The sequence below is a fragment of the Perca flavescens genome, chromosome 19, assembly GCF_004354835.1.
Source record: "Perca flavescens isolate YP-PL-M2 chromosome 19, PFLA_1.0, whole genome shotgun sequence".
Classification (NCBI taxonomy): domain Eukaryota; kingdom Metazoa; phylum Chordata; class Actinopteri; order Perciformes; family Percidae; genus Perca; species Perca flavescens.
Genome location: NC_041349.1, coordinates 15,130,479 through 15,149,804, shown reverse-complemented (window position 1 = coordinate 15,149,804; position 19,326 = coordinate 15,130,479). Strand labels below are relative to the sequence as shown.

Below are 19,326 nucleotides of genomic sequence, written 5' to 3'. Positions count from 1 at the left end.
CACTCGTTATTTGGGCAGCAGTCTAATGTATTGGGAGTGTTATTCAAATCAATCGAGTAGTTACACAAAACGTGTGTCGTCATTCGGTAGCCGGACTGGCAAACCTATCTGCCAATCCCTGAAGGGTATAGCCACACAGGGCGGTTTAAATATCCAATCAGAAACGAAGACGCAGCAGTGGGCGTTTCCCTGCGTCTGTTGTGTGTATGAGTCGACGCCATTTCGTGTCCACTGGTTTCAAGGTGATACAATCAGCCAGCAGAGCCGTTAACGGATCTTTACCTACTCAAGTATAAACAGCGTTGAATTTTACTCGTTTTTAGTATTAAGCTCCTGGTGAGTATTTTTAACCGAGAGATTTTTTCCCCCTATATTTTTTTTTGTTTTTTGACTTTGAACCTCTTTGGGACTTTTTGTTTTTATTTTTTATGCATTTTTCCTGGCTGGTATTCCTGAGACTGTGTTGGCTTTAGTGGCGTACATTTTGTGTTGGCATATTGAGCTGCGCAGAAACTAGTTTTAAGTAGCTTCCGCAACAAGATTTTTGCTTTTGTTTTTCGAATGAGACATTTCAAAACCTCATTTTTTTCAGGGCTGCTGTGTTAGCTCATTGTTTATTTGATTGTGGTCGTATTTTCGAGGGAAAAAAGATGGAAGATTGTTCCAGTCTTTTCTGGACTGTGTTCAAAACGGGTCGCCCTTTTTCTGGATACATGTTTTTAAAAGGTTTTTTAATCTCGTCCGGTGTTTTGCCTTCACCTGGTAACTCGATTCGCAGTCTTTGACATTGACTCATAAGAAGTGTTTTTCCTGTTTTCTTTGTGATTTTGGCAGTGATGAGACAGTCTATTTTCTGCAGCAAATCTTTCAGGAGAGATGTAATTTTTCAGGCGAGATGTTTTTTTCCTCAGTGACGAGCTGGGGCGGCTTTTTAAGGAACATTAACACCTGGGATTGCTGTAGCATTGGTGTGAGAGAATGTGTGCCTTCGGTAATTCTGATTAAAACCATTTTAAGTTTATTTGCAGATGTAGAAACCCATTCTTTCAGTATCAGTTTATTCTGAGCTGTGGAGCTGCTTAGACCCACGAGGGAGGCCTAAAGAGGGGCCTGCAATGAGCTGGAATCAGGCCCAGGCCTACACCTCCTAAATTGTTTTGTTCCTTTCTTGAATTGATCATTTTGTAGCTTTATGGCTGATCAGTTGTAGGCCTACACATGTCTGTGAACAACTTTATAATCCTATTTGCAACAAAGGTTTACAGTGGAAAGGTAGGGTAGACATGCAGTTGATGATGGCCCCCAAAACTGCAAGATCCCTGTTTTACCCCCTACTGTACCCCACCTCCCCCGTGGCCCCCAAGTGTGTCCTCTGGAAGTGTCCTTGAGTACGAGTCCCTCCAGGCTCCAGGGGCGCTATTCTGTTGCTGACCCTTTATTCTGGCCCCTACAAGGAGGGCAGGGGGAAAGAGTGCAGAGCCACCCCCTCCCTCAGACTGGTGATGCTCTGAGGTGCACTTTGAAGTTGACACCACTGTCTGTCTGATATTGTCCTGCTCTTAATGTTTGATGTCAGTTTGCATGTCTGTACACATTTCTGCATTTATGAAGAGTTTAAACATCAATATGTGGAGCAGTTGTAGCATTAGAGGGGAAACAAGCCAGTATCAATTATCAGTATCATGAAGTGTAATAAACATCCATTTATTATTATTTAATGTATGAGTTCCATCTTGTAGTAGCCTGCCTGCAATGTCTGGCTGATGGCTTTGTCAAACATCTTTCGATGTACACATTCATTATCTTGGTTTTAGATTAATGTTTAATTTTAGCTTCAGCAGTGATTTCTTAGATTGTACAAATTCAAATGTGATTGTGGGCATTATCATTTGGCAAATCTTTTTCTTCGTTTCCATACATTTCCCTACCTGTTTGTGGAAATAATAGTTCCTATTTCATTCTTAGAATGGCTTCTTTTCTAATATAACATTTTTGTTTCCCCCCTGTTTAGTTTTTGAAGCCACTTTTTTGAACAGCTGCAAATCGTAAGTTGGTCTCAAGCTTTTTTTTTTGGTTTATTTTTCACCTCAACTTTTGCATCACTTTTTTTTTTTTTTTATTCCACTTTAGTTTTTACCCCTTTGTGATTCAGCCCATTTCTTCCCCTTTTGAATTTCCTAGAGCAAATAGCATGTAGTTTTTTTTTTTTTTTTTTTTTTTTCTTTTTGTGCTGTGAAAATAGAAAAAAATCAACTGCATACTTTTCAGACTGTTGACACTAGTGGCCTCTTACAAGAGCTTTTCCCACATGTTCCCAGTTTATGTTAATCTATTGCATAATGCTCAGTGTTTATTATGAGAAGCCCAATTTATAGCTAATTGCTGAATAACACTCCCTCAACTCCCTCCTGCATCCAGTCCTTGGATTACTTGCACTGGCAAAGGAGAAATAAGTGCTGCCTTTGCTTTGTAATGTGTTTTTCCTTAGTTTGCATGCCATTGATGGAGTCAAATCTGGTCTATTGCCCACACAGACAAAAGATACCTGCTCTTGATTATAACAATGATGTCAACATTATCACACCCAATAGTAAGTTTGTGTCCATTAAAATAAGCATGCCTACTGAATACCATTTTTAATTACTAACCTATTCAGAAATCACTATCATGATTGTATTTGATTAAAATGCCTCTTTCTTTACAGTTTTTATGAAATCCAAATATTTTCATTGGAAACCGTTTTGAGGATTTCTCACAAGCAATTATCAGTTAAACAGCCTTTTTAAACCTTGTTAAAACCTCGGTTAAGCTCCATGCACATCTATACAAACGGCTGTCGATTTGTCTTGTCTGTCTTCAAGCATGAGTCCTGATTGCTGCAGTTGCAGTGTCTTTCACAGTCAAAGCACAAACATTAAACCAAAACTGATCTAATTTAATGAACCCACTTGCCAGCCAAAATTAAACTAAAGATTTCCAGTAAACACCATTCTATGTCTGGAAGTCTCAGCTACAGGCCGTCAGACAATAAAGCCCAGATGAGGCAGAGGTTAGGAACAGTTGTTTCAGTTATAACTAAATATGTAATATACCATGAATGGACTCTTAATATGAGGGGCCACTATAAGCATTTAGCCCCTAATTAAAATGTCTAATTTGGAATGAAAAGACCAGGGCGACCTTACAATATAGAGCAATCCAATATAATAGCCCTGCAATAAGCACCACCTCTATGAAGCTGAGTATTCAGTTTATTGAGAATATCAAGTTTTCATTCAAACTGATGCACTATCTGGCCTTGTTTCTCTCCCAGGCAGTTACCAAAGAAACTCAATGATAAGCATGGTGAATGTCAAATACTGCCAACATACTGTATAGTTATGTTTTAGATGCAGCTCCCAAACGCTGCCAAATCATATAATGTTGAATGGAGAAAAGTCTCCAAAAGGTGGGCTGCATGTGCCGAACGCCTGAAAGTTAGTCGAGTCGATCATCATAACGGGCAGAAAAATAAAAAGCAGGAAATGTATTTACCGGTGACTGTAGATTATGTTAAATCAACACCTCTTAACAACCCAAACAAAAACCAAATATGGGCATTTTTTCATCCACTGGGGTTTTACATAATTGTTCCTGTTATTGTGCACCTAATATGAATAAATACCAAATTCTCCAATAAATGTTTTTTATTTTCCATAGTCTTATTGGCCATGTTCAGCATCCGTCTCTGTCATGAAACTCACTGGCTTGTATATAAAGCCTGGATAATTCCCCCTTGAACCCCAATATCCCACAAAGAATTAGAAACCCTCCTAAGCTGCCTGTGATAGTCCCTATTAAACCCACGCAATGTTGTGGACACCCTGTCAGCTTGCCAAGCAACAGAAACATCCCGGCCAAATCATGTAGAGGAGAGCAGAACACTAAGCTTTGGCCAGGCAGCCTGCTGCAAACCATGTAATCCCCTGCTAGTAGCTACCGGCCAGAGAGACAGGCTGCTGCTGGGTCACAGTTTTAGCCCAGCTGGCAGCCGCGCTGTGCTTTGGCAGGTGAGATATGACTGAAGTGGTTGATAATAAGATTACTCGCAGGGTTGAGAGGAAATGAGGAAAATACAAGATAGACACCCAAAAGGTCGATGAGCCTACTGAAGTCAGTGTTGGTGTGGGGTTTATGTGTCCTAAGAAAGTCCCACAACAAAAAACAAAAAAAAAGTGAATAATGTAATCGACAGGGGGTGGACAGAATAACAAACACTTTGTAGTAGGCTAAGTGAATACTTTATTTCCGAGGCTGCATTATGATCATTGTCTATGTCAGTCGTTTTAATAAACAAACCAAATAAATGCCTTAGTGCCTGCCCCCTGCAATGTTGCATAACTTTGCAGGGCAGCGACAATCTGGCTTCTTTCTACCCGTATTAAATCTGACATACTTTACGCTGCTAATTGTGTAACACGCTAATGTGACTTGCTTGTGCGGGAGCTGCCGTTTTTATGTGTAGCAGCAGCACAGATGTCTAAAAAATCATCAGGAGGCAGGAGCGAGACCCTGAGCAACATTTGTATTGCTTGATTTAAAAACTACAGGGAAGATGCCTAGCTGGGTAGGCTACCCCCTCTCTTTTCCTGTTACCAGTAGATGCTCACTGACTAAAAAACTCAAGGGGATCAGAAAAAAAACCTTTTTTTTAAGGTCATCACGTGCGGCAGCAAAGGGCCCCATTCTGGGTGTTTACATTGACATAAGTAAACTGGTTATGATCTGGTTTTTGAAGTAGCCTATCCCGTTTTTATGTTTAAGCATGTACAAATCATATCATGTTAATGAGACTCCCCAAATATGCTGGCTGTCGTGGTCTCCGAGCCGTCATGCACTCGCATTCTTTAAATGGGCTTTATGCAAGTTACTTGCCCCGCCGACCATCTGCGCAGGCGCGGCTTCAGCCAACTGACGTAACAGAATAAACAAAAACAATGGCGGCAGCGATAGCGTCGCACTTTCACAGCGATGAAGAAACGGAGTTTTTTCTCTCGGTAATGAAAGAGGCTGAATGCCAACTTCGGTCCTGTGCTTTCCCGACCGCGGTCTGGAAGTTGAAGCAGGAATGATTAAGGCGTCTGCGCAAATACCATGCAATAACCGGGATACTAGTATTTATCATGTACAGGCCTACGGGGATATGAATAACAAAGAGTTTTCAGTAGAAGCTTAGGGGACACTCATGTCCTTGTTAACACACTGCCTGTGTGACGTTATTTATCGGATTCAGTAAAGTGGCCTTTACTGCAGGGAGATTTCAGAGTGTTTATTATTTCCATCACCCTCTGTAGAGTCATCACAAGGAAGTTAGAAGTTTCACAAATACAATTTTTAAAAAGTAGTCTGTTAAAAGCAGCTTTCTCACTTTAATGCATTATCTTGTTTTGTCATAACAAACCATTTACCCCACAGGTTTTTATAGCCACCTCCATTTTTTTTTTCAAACATGTTATAATCTACCACCTCCTGACCAACCACTCGCCATTTTTAAGCACTTCTTGGGCTTGCCAAAAATCCAAGAAAGGAAAAAAAACAGCAAACTTTTTGGAGGTGTAGATGTCTACCCACTGACTAAATCTCTCATAGTTCCTCGACAACCCCTCTTCTCTCCAACAGAGTCAGACAGGCAGGCAGACCTCCACCAACCCGAGTACAGACCCAGACATGGAGTGAGTGCTGGCTGCTTCATGACCTGGTCAAACTGTCTATTCTGCTGTCTCATATCCACTTTTAGAGGCTCCTGTCTCCCATTTGAAAGCGCAAACACACATTTAGTGTGTGTGTGTGTGTGTGTGTGTGTGTGTGTGTAAAATATACAAAAGTACCCCTCTTCTCTGAATCCACCTGTATCGTAGGAGGTAGAAAGTAACACCTTGAATATTTTTAATGTGTATATCAATGATTATGATGGCTTTTTGTCAAGTGGTTGTAACATTATCAGTTAAGGGATTTAATTGGTCAATTTATTAACTTGATCGACAGAAAATTAATTGCAACAATTTTGATAATGATTAATCGTTTAAGTGATTCACAAGCAGATATTCCAGCTTCTTAAATGTGAGGAATTGCGCTCTTCTCTATTTTACATTACTTTAAATTTGATGTATTTTTGTTTTAGACTGTTGGTTGTAAAAAACAAAATAAACAAGCAATTTGAAGATGGCCATTTTCTGACATTTTATAGACTCAATAACGGCTGCATCCCTCTGCAGACTTTCACCCACTTTAAGCCCCCTTTTTCTTTTTTAAATTAAACATGCTCAAAGTATTGTGGTAAAAGAGCTTCAAAACTCACATAGTGCTGGATGCAGAGATCTACCCATTTTAGTGCAAAACAAAAATAAATCTAATTTCTTTGTCTTCTTCATCCCTTATCCATCTTCCATGTCCACCTCCCTCGTCATCCTCCAGCCCGATGGCCAGCAACGTGACCAACAAGACGGACCCTCGCTCCCTCAACTCCCGCGTCTTTATCGGCAACCTCAACACCCTGTTGGTCACCAAGGCCGATGTGGAGGCCATCTTTTCCAAGTACGGCAAAGTCTTGGGCTGCTCCATCCACAAGGGCTACGCCTTCGTCCAGTACGCCAATGAGAGGAACGCCCGGGCTGCTGTGGTCAGTGAGGACGGCCGCATGATCGTGGGACAGGTGCTAGGTGAGGTGGAGGGGGGGTGGTTGATAATTAAGAGCTGCAAGGATGGAGATACACAATCAGGGAGTCTAGTAGTGAGGCTGAGTTCCAAATCACATACTTTTTTTACATTTTGACTTTTTAGAATGTACTGCAGCAGCCCCTACAAAGTACATACTGTTGCATGCAGTATGCATACAATAGGGACATCCTACATCTTCATAACATTGCACCTCGAACTTTGACCCTCTTGCTCATATATGCGGTGCAAGTGATTGTGGGAATAGAATAGCCAGAAAATCATGCCGGCTTGCATACTGCAAAATCTATCTGAATGCAGTAGGACATTCTGGTATTTTTGGCATTCTGAATTTGACATACTATGCATTGGGACTAAATCTTTTTCTGGCATACTAAATGCTATGATAGTATGGGTATTGGCATGCAGGGTGAGCCTTAAATTCATTACTTGGACTCCTCTGAAAACATGAAAAGAAGAAAACGTAATTTGTTTCAAATTCAAAATCAAATTCTTAGAAAGGCTAACCAAGAAAGTGTAGAAGAAAAATGTTTTTTGACCTGTTAAGAATTATTCTGAAAAATTGTAATCAAAATATGTTAATACTGGGGATGTGCAGAGTTTATTCTTGTTCTAAGAAAGTTTGGTGAAAACGATATTGAGAAAAGAAGTGCAACTTTCTTATCAAACCCACATATGTTTTAAAAACTTATATTTTTTAATTATACTTTTCTGTTTTTGTGTAGGGGAAAAAAGGCTAACCAAAAGTGTCTAAGAAAATGTTTTTTCCCTAAATATACAGTCAAAAGTCATGTGTTATACCGACATGTTCTTCACTCAATATTCTCTGAGGCAGCAACCTGGTAATAAAACGGTTATTCTAAAGTCTGCCCAGGGGCTAACTGAGCCCTATGCTGATTTTGAATGAAGAGATAAGTGCTCAGATACATTGTGTTTGAATACAAATATGTCACAGACGGCTCTGTGTGCAGGATGTTGTTTGCAAGATAAACTAAATATGAGCTCAGTGAGTCAAGAACGGACTGTTTTTCTTGTCCACACAAGTTAGAGAAAAACATTTGAATTCCACAGAAGAAGAAAGTCAAACAAGGCTTCACGATTCTTAGATTACATAGTGTTTGTTTCATGATGACTAAGTCACCAAGTGGGTGAGATTTGTCAAGCTTACTTTTATATGTAATTCTACATATCTGGTAGTACTGGTTGCCCGCTAACCTCATGGTGACAAGTCTCCAGGAAGTTACTGTGCCAGCCCTGTGCCAATGTTTTACACCCGCCCCCCAAACAGCAAAGTTAAACATGCTGCTTAAACGTTCTCTAGTTCCCATACCTGCTGGTTTCAATTCACGGTCACAGCAGTGCAGAAGCCTATCCCAGCATGCATGGGGGCAAGGACGTGGACAGGCCATCAATCTGTTGCAGGGCCTAAACACAAACAGAATAACATATATTCACTCTCACAGACACGTCTGTCGCAGTTTTAAAGTTTTCAGTTTCTGTTTATTAATACAGACAGCTGAGCTGCCCTCTAGTGCTACAAACAAGGAATTTAAAAACAACACTGAAAGGAAAACTTTAAAGGATTGTTTTGTACAAGGGATATTTAAAAAAACATCAACATCTCGCATAAAGTAAAGACAAAGAAACAGCTGTTTTCTGGTCCATATTAGTGAGTAATTATTAGGGGTAGGGGGAAAAGATCTTATGCATTGTGATATTTTTAGTCGATTTTAAAAATCGATTATTATTTTTTAAATATTTTCTGTTTATACAGTACCGCTGACATCATCCGTTTCCAGCAAAACAGACCAAAAGCAGAAAATACGTTATGTATTTCTTTACAAATAACATAAATAAATGTCAGACTCGCTGACTGATGTGTGATGTGCATTCTTTTCAGAAAACAATTAGTTTTTAGAAATGTCTCATGTTATATTGTTTGTGTTGAAGAAGGAAACGAAAATTGCAATACTTCTGAAATCGCAATACAAATCAAATCGGCACCGATGTATTGAATCGGGACAAAAGCATATGGTCCCAGCCCTAGTAATTATTTGCAAATACCAACTGGTAGGGGTTAAAACCTGTTTGTCCTCCAAAATGAAGGCGTGATAAAATGTGTTTATTTGAAATTCCACACTTTCGGTTCATAACATGCTTCTGGCTCTTCCTCCTACTCGTTGCAACTCTAGCTCCTCCTTGACTCCATGTTTTTCCTCCCCCAGACATCAACCTGGCAGGCGAGCCGAAACCTCACAGATCGAAGACAGGGAAGCGTTCAGCAGGAGACATGTACAGGTGTGTACACACGCGATTATTCTCACAACTTCAATTCCAGTAATCCCGCATTCCAACAGGTCTCAAAGCGCAAAGTCAGAAAGTATAACTTCATTGCTGTAGTTAATCTTTCTACCCTCTCCACAGTTCCTCTGTTGATTTGGACTATGACTTTCAAAGAGATTACTATGATAGGTAAGCTGTTTATTCTTTATATTTTTAAGAATAATTGCTCATGTGTGTTATCTATATACCTGTTATCTGTTGTTGTTGTTGTTGATGTCCTTATTGTCCAGAGTGCATAATACCCTGGCTTGTATGGTTTATTTATAAATAATCCTAATTTCTACACTTTCAGTTTATAGTTTGGGTCAGCTAAGGGTTTGTTCAGTAATGCCGTGTTTGAATTAAGCTTTAATGTGTCAATGTGCAAATTTAAAGGGCTACTTTTAGTAGTTTACTAACCAAATATTCATGAAAAATCAGCATTAGATGTTGACAGTGAAACACAATCACACACAGATGTAGTATTCACACAGATGGATACACATTTTCTGTTATTCATTCAACTGTCTGTTGTCACACACATTCACACACACATTTCTGTGGCACCTTTTTATATTTTTGCACCTCTGTATCTCAGGATGTACTCCTACCAGCCCCGGGTGCCTCCTCCCCCTCCCCCTCTGTCCCGTGCTGTCATTCCCACAAAGCGTCCCAGGGTCAGTCTGAGTGGAGGAGGGAGCCGACGAACCAAAACCAGCTTCTCTTCTTCCAAGACCAGCCAGAGGACCTCCCGAGCGAGTAGGTAGCACAGTTATGAAGTCAGCTGTCCCGTGCGGCTCCCATCACAACCGCATCCATGTTGTAATAGTCTTTCTTTGCCAGACCCTCCTCCACAGCGCTGCGGAGGAAGGTCTGGCTAGTCCACACAACATTCCGGGATGGGAGAAAAACGCTCTGGTTCATTGGGTCGCTGAGCGGCGGACAGAGCCACCGTGCCGCTGCAAAATAGCCTCAGGAAGAAACTAGAACTGGGCAATATATCGATATTATATTGATATGAGACTAGATATCGTCTTAGATTTTGGATATCATAATATGGCATAAGTCTTGTCTTTTCCTGGTTTTAAAGGCTGCATTACAGTAAAGTGATGTCATTTTCTGAACTTACCAGACTGTTGTAACTGTTCTATTATTTGCCTTTACCCAATTAGTCATTAGATCCACATTACTGATGATTATTTACCTAAACATGTGTAAATATTTTGTGAAAGCACCAATAGTCAACACTACAATATCGTTAACGTATCGATATCGAGGTATTTGGTCAAAAATATGGGGATATTTGATTTTCTCCATATCGCCCAGCCCTAGAAGGAACTTGATTTGGTGAAACGTGTACGCTCCAAAGTTGTTTTAGTCGTGCAACAGAAAACTCCGATTGGACAGATAGTCTAGCTAGCTGTCTGGATTTACCCTGCAGAGATCTGAGGAGCGGTTAACCATAGTCCTCATAAATCCCCCGGAGTTTAAAATTCCAACACAAAGAAAGCGGAAGGTACCGGACATCTGGCCAAAAAGCGGGACATCAGGCGGAATTTCCGGCGGCACCGAAGCAATCCTGGAAGTGGAACGTCGTGGATATAGACTAATGTTGTAATGACTTTTTTTTTACTGTTTTTCCTCCCACAGTGAAGGTAGATGATCTGCAGACCATCAAGAGAGAGCTCACACTGATCAAACACAAGGTGGACTACCTGCTGGAGAGCCTAGAGTGCATGGAAAAGGACCACAGCAAGAAGTCAGGTGGGCCCCAACGACTTGATTGTAACGTACAGTTCATACCCACGTGAAAGACAGAAAATGTAAAAGATGTGGAGGTTTCGTCTAGTGCAGAGATTAGTTCAATCAGAAAAAAAAAAACTTTGTGGTTACTAAGAGTTACCTTGCTTCATTCATCACATTCTTCCCACGGTCTCCTTCCATTTACTCAGAGATGAAGAGCTGCCAACCAGAACCAGGTGAGGTGTCCCCCCTCAACTCCTCCACCTCCAGCAAGAAAGATGAGAGCCTGAAACGGGGCCTGAACGACTCCGACGAGGAGGGCGATCTGCTGGATGATGAAGACGAGGTGAGGAGCGGGGATGAGATGAGGGAACCAAGGCGAGAGCTAAGAAGTCGTGTGTGTGATGAATAAAGTGTCGTTTGTCCACTTTTCTCTGCTGTGCAGATGAAATGCAGAGGGCGAGAGGAGGAGGAGGAGGAGGAGGAGGAAGGCGAGCAGGAGGAAGGAGAGGACGACGGAGATAGCACCAACGGAGACGAGTCCTAAACATTACACAGGCACACAAACGCATACATGCATAACACAGATTGTGTTTGAGTGTATCTCCACACCAGACTTGTACACAGTGGTCATGTCATAGCTGCTGAATTGACTGGACATTTATAAACAGTGTATTGTAGCTATTGCCTTCTCACACACACACACATTCTTAAATATGTCAAGTACTTGTTTCTGGATTTTCCAGTTTTCTTTGAAGTTGGTAATTTTGATTTTTCCTACTTTTTCCGACCATTCTTTTATTCAACTTTTTTATGGATATTTTCTGCCATGTTTAGAGAAAATGCAAGTTCAGTTGAGGATAAATGCAACATTGTATTGCATTGTATGTTTTAATTCAGGGCTATAAGCCAGTCCAGTGTAACATTGACTGAGAAATTGTTTTTTTAGACCGTTTAGTTGATGTAAAAAAAATAATAAAAGACAAGAATAATTGAACAAATTACCACGTGGCAGTAGCTGACATGACAAGATTTTCTCAAGTGCAACGGTTTGAATTTAAGTCAGACTTGAGACAAAATACCAGACATGGTACTACAGTCTAGGCTTGAAAATGTATAAGATTGAAAATATAGTCCTGATCTAGCTGCTGTCCAGCTGCCTTCTAACCAGCAGGTGGCAGTGTATCACAGTAACGGGCCACACAGGAGGACTTATTTCTGTTACCCTTCTGCTTGTCAGATAACAAGAGCATGTAGAAAACCTCATCAGGATGCGCAAATGCTGAGACAAAATCCCCATTGCTCTGAAAAATAGTTTAGTTTGTTGCAGTGTTGCAGCCTTGACTGATCTGGACTATGTAATGCAGTGCTGTCCATGTTTGTCAGTTTCTGTTGATGTTTTGTTTGTCATTCGACTGCACTAGTCAAAGTGAATAAACATGTTTTCCAAGTTGGAACCTGTACGAGTTCTTTCTGTAAACCTACATGGATGCATTCAGGTGCAGTGTAACATTTCTTTTTATAATTACCACTTGAAATGATAAATCACTTGCAGATTACAAGGTAGTACAAAATGTGAACCCTACCACGGTGCTGCATGCTGTGGGTCGTTTGTGTGCAATTAAGGTGGAGCTTTCTAAATGGCGAATAGAAAAAATAAATTATGGGTTGTGCAATAGAATGAGAGTGTTATTAAAATATATATTGGGTGGTTGTAGCTTTTAAGTTCAGAGCACAGAGGTTGAGGCTGGTTTGAACTTGAAGTTAAATACCTTGCAAAAATTCTCGCTGGCCTGGTATTTTCTCATGTACCTTTTTAGATCGAGTCATACAGCCTTAGTTTTTTTTTTGGACTTTTTTCTATTTGCCCAGGTTTTGAGATATGTGTTTAAAATGATTGTACACCAACTTTTTGACAGCCTGGTAAGGCAAAAGTCTAAAAGATGGATATCTCAAAACAGGTTTTTCAAAGTCTGACACTGTGGGCCCCCTCAGACAAATTTTAGATTATTTGTCCTACTTCGGGTGCGATGCCACATGGGTGGCAGTGAAGGTCAGGGGCCTCGACGGACCAGACCCGGGCGGCAGACGCTGGCTCTGGGGACGTGGAACGTCACCTCTCTGTGGGGGAAGGAGCCGGAACTGGTGCGGGAGGTGGAGCGCTACCGGTTAGATCTGGTGGGGCTTACCTCTACGCACAGTCTCGGTTCTGGAACCATACTCCTGGATAGGGGTTGGACTCTTTTCTTCTCCGGAGTTGCCCAGGGTGTGAGGCGCCCGGGCGGGTGTGGGATACTCACAAGCCCCCGGCTGAGTGCCGCTGTGTTGGAGTTTACCCGGTGGACGAGAGGGTCGCCTCCCTACGCCTGCGGGTTGTGGGGAAAACTCTGACTGTTGTTTGTGCATATGCACCAAACAGGAGTTCGGAGTATTCGGCCTTCTTGGAGACCTTGACTGGAGTCCTGCATGGGGCTCCAGTGGGGGACTCCATTGTTCTGCTGGGGACTTCAACGCACACGTGGGCAATGATGGAGACACCTGGAGGCGTGATTGGGAGGAACGGCCTCCCTGATCTAAACCAGAGTGGTTGTTTGTTGTTGGACTTCTGTGCTAGTCATGGATTGTCTATAACGAACACCATGTTCGAACATAGGGATGCTCATAAGTGTACCTGGTACCAGAGCACCCTAGGCCGAAGGTCAATGATCGATTTCATAATCGTTTCATCTGATCTGAGGCCGTATGTTTTGGACACTCGGGTGAAGAGAGGGGCAGAGCTGTCAACCGATCACCATCTGGTGGTGAGTTGGGTCAGGGGGTGGGGAAGACTCTGGACAGACCTGGTAAGCCCAAACGTGTAGTGCGGGTAAATTGGGAACGTCTGGAGGAGGCCCCTGTCCGACAGACTTTCAACTCACACCTCCGGGCGGAGCTTTTCGTGCATCCCTGTGGAGGCTGGGGGCATTGAACCCGAGTGGACAATGTTCAAAGTTTCCATTGCTGAAGCTGCTGCGGCGAGGAGCTGTGGTCTTAGGATCTTAGGTGCCTCAAGGGGCGGTAACCCACGAACACCGTGGTGGACACCAGTGGTCAGGGAAGCCGTCCGACTGAAGAAGGAGTCCTTCCGGGATATGTTATCTCGGAGGACTCCGGAGGCAGTTGCAGGGTACCGAAGGGCCCGAAGGGCTGCAGCCTCTGCCGTGAAAGAGGCAAAGCAGCGGGTGTGGGAGAAGTTTGGAGAAGACATGGAGAAGGACTTTCGGTCGGCACCAAAGTGTTTCTGGAAAACTGTTCGCCACCTCAGGAGGGGGAAGGGGGAACCATCCAAGCTGTGTACAGTAAGGATGGGACACTGTTGACCTCCACTGAGGAGGTAATAGGGCGGTGGAGGGAGCACTTTGAGGAACTCCTGAATCCGACTAATCGCCCTCTATGTTAGAGGCAGAGCTGGAGGATAACGGGGGATTGTCGCCGATTTCCCAGGCGGAAGTCACTGATGTAGTCAAACAACTACACAGTGGCAAAGCCCGGGGATTGATGAGATCCGTCCAGAAATGCTCAAGGCTCTGGGTGTGGAGGGGTTGTCCTGGTTGACACGCCTCTTCAACATTGCGTGGAAGTCTGGGACGGTGCCAAAGGAGTGGCAGACTGGGGTGGTGGTTCCTCTTTTTAAAAAGGGGGACCAGAGGGTGTGTGCCAATTATAGGGGTATCACACTTCTCAGCCTCCCTGGTAAAGTCTACTCCAAGGTGCTGGAAAGGAGGGTTCGGCCGATAGTCGAACCTCGGGTTGAGGAGGAACAATGCGGATTCCGTCCTGGTCGTGGAACAACGGACCAGCTCTTCACTCTCGCAAGGATCCTGGAGGGAGCCTGGGAGTATGCCCAACCGGTCTACATGTGTTTTGTGGATTTGGAGAAGGCGTATGACCGGGTCCCCGGGAGATACTGTGGGAGGTGCTGCGGGAGTATGGGGTGAGGGGTCTCTACTCAGGGCCATCCAATCTCTGTATGACCAAAGTGAGAGCTGTGTCCGGGTTCTCGGTAGTAAGTCGGACTCGTTTCAGGTGAGGGTTGGCCTCCGCCAGGGCTGCGCTTTGTCACCAATCCTGTTTGTAATATTTATGGACAGGATATCGAGGCGTAGTCGGGGTGGGGAGGGGTTGCAGTTTGGTGGGCTGGGGATCTCATCGCTGCTCTTTGCAGATGATGTGGTCCTGATGGCATCATCGGCCTGCGACCTTCAGCACTCACTGGATCGGTTCGCAACCGAGTGTGAAGCGGTTGGGATGAGGATCAGCACCTCTAAATCGGAGGCCATGGTTCTCAGCAGGAAACCGATGGAATGCCTTCTCCAGGTAGGGAATGAGTCCTTACCCCAAGTGAAGGAGTTCAAGTACCTTGGGGTTTTGTTCGCGAGTGAGGGGACAATGGAGCGGGAGATTGGTGGGAGAATCGGCGCAGCGGGTGCGGTATTGCATTCAATCTATCGCACGTTGTTGGACGAAAAAGAGAGCTGAGCCAGAAGGCAAAGCTCTCGATCTACCGGGTCAGTTTTCGTTCCTACCCTCACCTATGGTCATGAAGGCTGGGTCATGACCGAAAGAACGAGATCCAGGGTACAAGCGGCGAAATGGGTTTCCTCAGGAGGGTGGCTGGCGTCTCCCTTAGAGATAGGGTGAGAAGCTCAGTCATCCGTGAGGAGCTCGGAGTAGAGCCGCTGCTCTTTGCGTCGAAGGAGCCAGTTGAGGTGGTTCGGGCATCTGGTAAGGATGCCCCCTGGGCGCCTCCCTAGGGAGGTGTTCCAGGCACGTCCAGCTGGGAGGAGGCCTCGGGGAAGACCCAGGACTAGGTGGAGGGATTATATCTCCAACCTGGCCTGGGAACTCAGGATCCCCAGTCGGAGCTGGTTAATGTTGCTCGGGAAAGGGAAGTTTGGGGTCCCCTGCTGGAGCTGCTCCCCCCGCGACCCGACACCGGATAAGCGGACGAAGATGGATGGATGGATGGATGGATGTCCTACTTCGATTTGGGGGATAATCATGCTAAAAAATGTTGAAGCACAGGTCCCATAATGCTTTGGGAGATGTAAACAGTAAGTATAGTTTGTTAGCTGATGTGGGCTACAACTTGAGCTCTGTTTTTGTTGCTTATATTTGTTTACATTTTGGCAAATAAGCCACCATTAAAAGCTTGCCCAATTAGCTGTTACCAATTCCTGTTTGGAATACACCTATATATGTACAGACAACTATCACTTGATTACTTAAATAGCCTACTGAAGAAAACTTAAAATAATAATTATTCTCAGGCAAGCTCTGGAGTTTTAGGAGCGTCTTTTTTTTTGTTTTTGTGATTTCTAAATGAATTTGTGGACGTTTATTCGCGATGGGCATAGGATATAATGATACCACCTTGAAGTGTAAGTCGCAGTGAACGTCAACATATGTGTATCATGTATGTGTTCGTAGTTGACTGTTATGTCGAAAAGGAGTGACATTTGACGCAAATTCTGGGAATCGGCGCTAAAAAACACAAAATCAAAGCTTTGTAGTCTCAAAGTACACCTGTAAAAAAGCTTGCTAATTGCATTTATAAGTACCTAGGTTTTTTAAACCGCATGCCGGTTCTTTGCCTCAAGTCTCTTCCTCTGAGACCTCACAGCTCAAAGTCACGTTTTATATAGTGAACAGATGCAACAAAAACTGTGCATGGGGCGACCTCTAGATCACCCAGTAAGAGCGTGCGCCCCATGTAGGCTGAGGCCTTTGCAGCGGCCCGGGGTTTGAGTCCGACCTGCGGCATGTCTATCCACTGTCACCACAAATAAAGGGAGTAGCCCCCCAAAAATAATCTTGGCTAAATAGGCTACCATTTGAAGTAAATTTGAGTTTGTAATTTAGGGGATCTGACCCCTTTAGTTACTTGAACCTAATCAAAAACACATTTCTTACCTAAACTCTGGAAGAGTAAACCTCTAGTTGACCAAGCAAAAAAGCTTGTTCGTCCAAAATTTCATTACCAATGACCAAATGTCAATCAATACACAGCTTCCTTATTAATACACATTATCCTGCCGGGAGTCTGCTGAGGCCTTGTAGCAGGGATCAACAGGAAGGAAAGATGGATAACGAATCAATAAGCAGGCGTCTTCAGGGTGAACTGTGATTAACTTGGGAACAACAGACGGAGAGGGGTGGATAATGAGAGGCTATAGAGTGAACAAACCACAACAGTGGAAATGGTGTGTAACAGTTTGAGTGATTGCAGAGCAGTGCCTTTTGGTTAAACGTTGTCTAAGCACTGGTAGGTTGTTCTTGTGCAATGTTTTATTGGATAGAAAATGTTGTATTGCTTGTCACTGAAAATATGTGTGCATTTTCAAAGAAACGATATGAATAGGCCTACATTTAGATGATCATATGAACGGATTGTATTGTTGATTCCCATTTCACAACAGGCCTGAAACACTGCCGCTCTTTAATTATTTGCAATGAATGACAGCACTTTAAAAAAAAGCTGTCAAATAAATCTAACTCAGATGGCGCATTTGACCTTTAAACATTCACTCACATCGTATAGGCTGTACCATAAGATGTATATGCATACACGACTATGGCTAAATGAAAATTAATGAAATTAAAGTAAGTGCAGTGGGAGGTTCAAGCATCGGCAGTTATATGGGAAAACATTGCCCAGCCCAGACACTTAGAATATTAATCTGAGCCTATCATTGGCAAAACAAGCACTTTTGTGAAGGTAATTACAAACTGGACAATTTCCCAATTAACTTAAAATTTTCCCAATTAACTTACATTGTAGCTCACTGCTGCCAAATGCAGCAATCTTGCCTAACACTGGGCCAATGTCAAAGATTGTTGTTCCCATCAGTCACTTAGACACAAAAACATAGGAAAATAGGGTTGAAAAAAACGGTAGTTACCCTTTACAAAAAAGTGTGTACAGGTCAAAATCCCTCTGCAACAAAACAAAAAGTGTAAACCTGAACTCACGGTGGCCACTTTGTCATGTCATGGCTGGAAATAGCTTTAATGACATTAATAATGGCTGCATTCCATTTAAGTTTGCCAGCTGAGCCCTGTGCATGCTGGCATGAATAAATGTAACCAAGCCAGTAGAGATGTTATTAGTTACACCTGTGTGACAAATAACATTACTAATGGCAGCCTCATTATGTGACAAGTCTAAACGTCCACCATGAGAGCAGTTTTTAATTGTTAAAGAGACAGTTCGCCAAAATCAAAAATACATATTATTCCATTTACTAGTAGTGCTATTTATCAATCTAGATTGTTGCCCAGTGTTGGAGATCTCAGGCGTAGAGATGTCTGCCTTCTCGCTCCAATTCAATGCAACTAGATGGCACTTGGCTTGTGGTCCACAAACGGCCAAAAAATACAACCAAATTTAACAGCAATGTCTCTTTCCAGAAATTATGACTCGGTTACTCAAGATAATCCAGAGACCTAGTTGTAAGCTATTTCATGTAGCAGACTGATCTCCAGAAGTGGCGTATGCATGACACGCCAATTTGTATGCCATTATTGGCGTGTTATCAAGACGCAGACTCGCTTTTTAGCGTGTTTATCAACGCCATTTGGTCTCCATTGACTTACACTCACCTTGCGATTGCATGCCAATTGATGCCGTAGCGAGTAGTATGAAAGGCCGAAAATCTGCATAGGGAGGTTAGTCGGGGTGGTGGATGGGTCAAACAACACAGGACTTTCACCCAGGAGACTGGGGATCTTGTCCCGCGGGTCACGTTTCCTAAACCCAACCGTCCCGTTCTTCTTTTCCTAAACCCAACCGTGCCATTGTTGTCCCGCTTCCCGTTATTGTTTTCCTAAACCCAACTGTCCCGTTCTTCTTTTCCTAAACCCAACCTGTTCGCCCTGAAGGTTATTCCTCGAGCCGTCGTTCCTGCTCCGTCTCTGTGTTGCTCTTACACTGTTGCCCCTGGCAACCGATAGCCACAAAGGATCCCAAAATGGTGGGCGGGCTCACACACCTCCCAAATCGTTGCGTGACAGCAAGCTATCATGACGTATGTCCTTATTCTCAATACGGCGTAGACATGCACGCGGATAGCTCAAAATGCAACATGCTGTATACGGCAGACATATGCGCGGATAGCTCAAAATGCGTACAGATAATACGTCACTTGGCTTTAGAAAGTGGCGTGTATGTTTACGCGAAGTCATGATGTCAAATTCCACTACAGGAAACAGGAAATATGTATTTATTTATTTTGGGTTGAACTGTCCCTTTAAAATACTTTGTAATTAGTGCTGTATCAACTAGACAAATTGTCACTTTTATGAATTAGGCCTACTGTAGAGTATGAGCCATATCGTTTTCATCTCTTCAGCTAGTCAGTTTAGTTTGGCACAAAAACTGGATTGTAGGCAGATTTTGTTATTCTTTGACAGAGCCAGGCTAGCTGTTTCCCCCAGTTTCAAGCCTTTGTACTAAGCTAAGCTAAGCTAACCGGCTGGTGGCTGTATTTACCAAACAGACATGAGGGT

The 19,326-nt window shown here is 43.1% G+C and overlaps 1 protein-coding gene across 8 annotated transcripts; it reads left to right on the top strand.

The window, feature by feature from the left end:
- The first annotated feature begins 190 nt into the window (after positions 1–190).
- LOC114545522 (heterogeneous nuclear ribonucleoprotein C) lies at positions 191–12,236 on the top strand. 8 transcript variants are annotated; one of them, XM_028563848.1, is made up of 11 exons: positions 191–336; positions 2,012–2,045; positions 2,489–2,590; positions 5,659–5,711; positions 6,454–6,698; positions 8,940–9,012; positions 9,139–9,186; positions 9,635–9,795; positions 10,687–10,800; positions 10,989–11,125; positions 11,225–12,236. In XM_028563848.1, the coding sequence occupies exons 3-11, from the start codon at positions 2,564–2,566 to the stop codon at positions 11,324–11,326; spliced, it is 960 nt and encodes a 319-aa protein (XP_028419649.1). In that variant the 5' UTR covers positions 191–336; positions 2,012–2,045; positions 2,489–2,563; the 3' UTR covers positions 11,327–12,236. The 8 variants fall into 8 exon arrangements, with proteins under 8 accessions (XP_028419649.1, XP_028419648.1, XP_028419650.1 ...); XM_028563847.1 differs by having other exon boundaries at positions 192–336; positions 2,535–2,590; XM_028563849.1 differs by lacking the exon at positions 2,012–2,045 and having other exon boundaries at positions 192–336; positions 2,535–2,590.
- Positions 12,237–19,326: the final 7,090 nt, after the last annotated feature.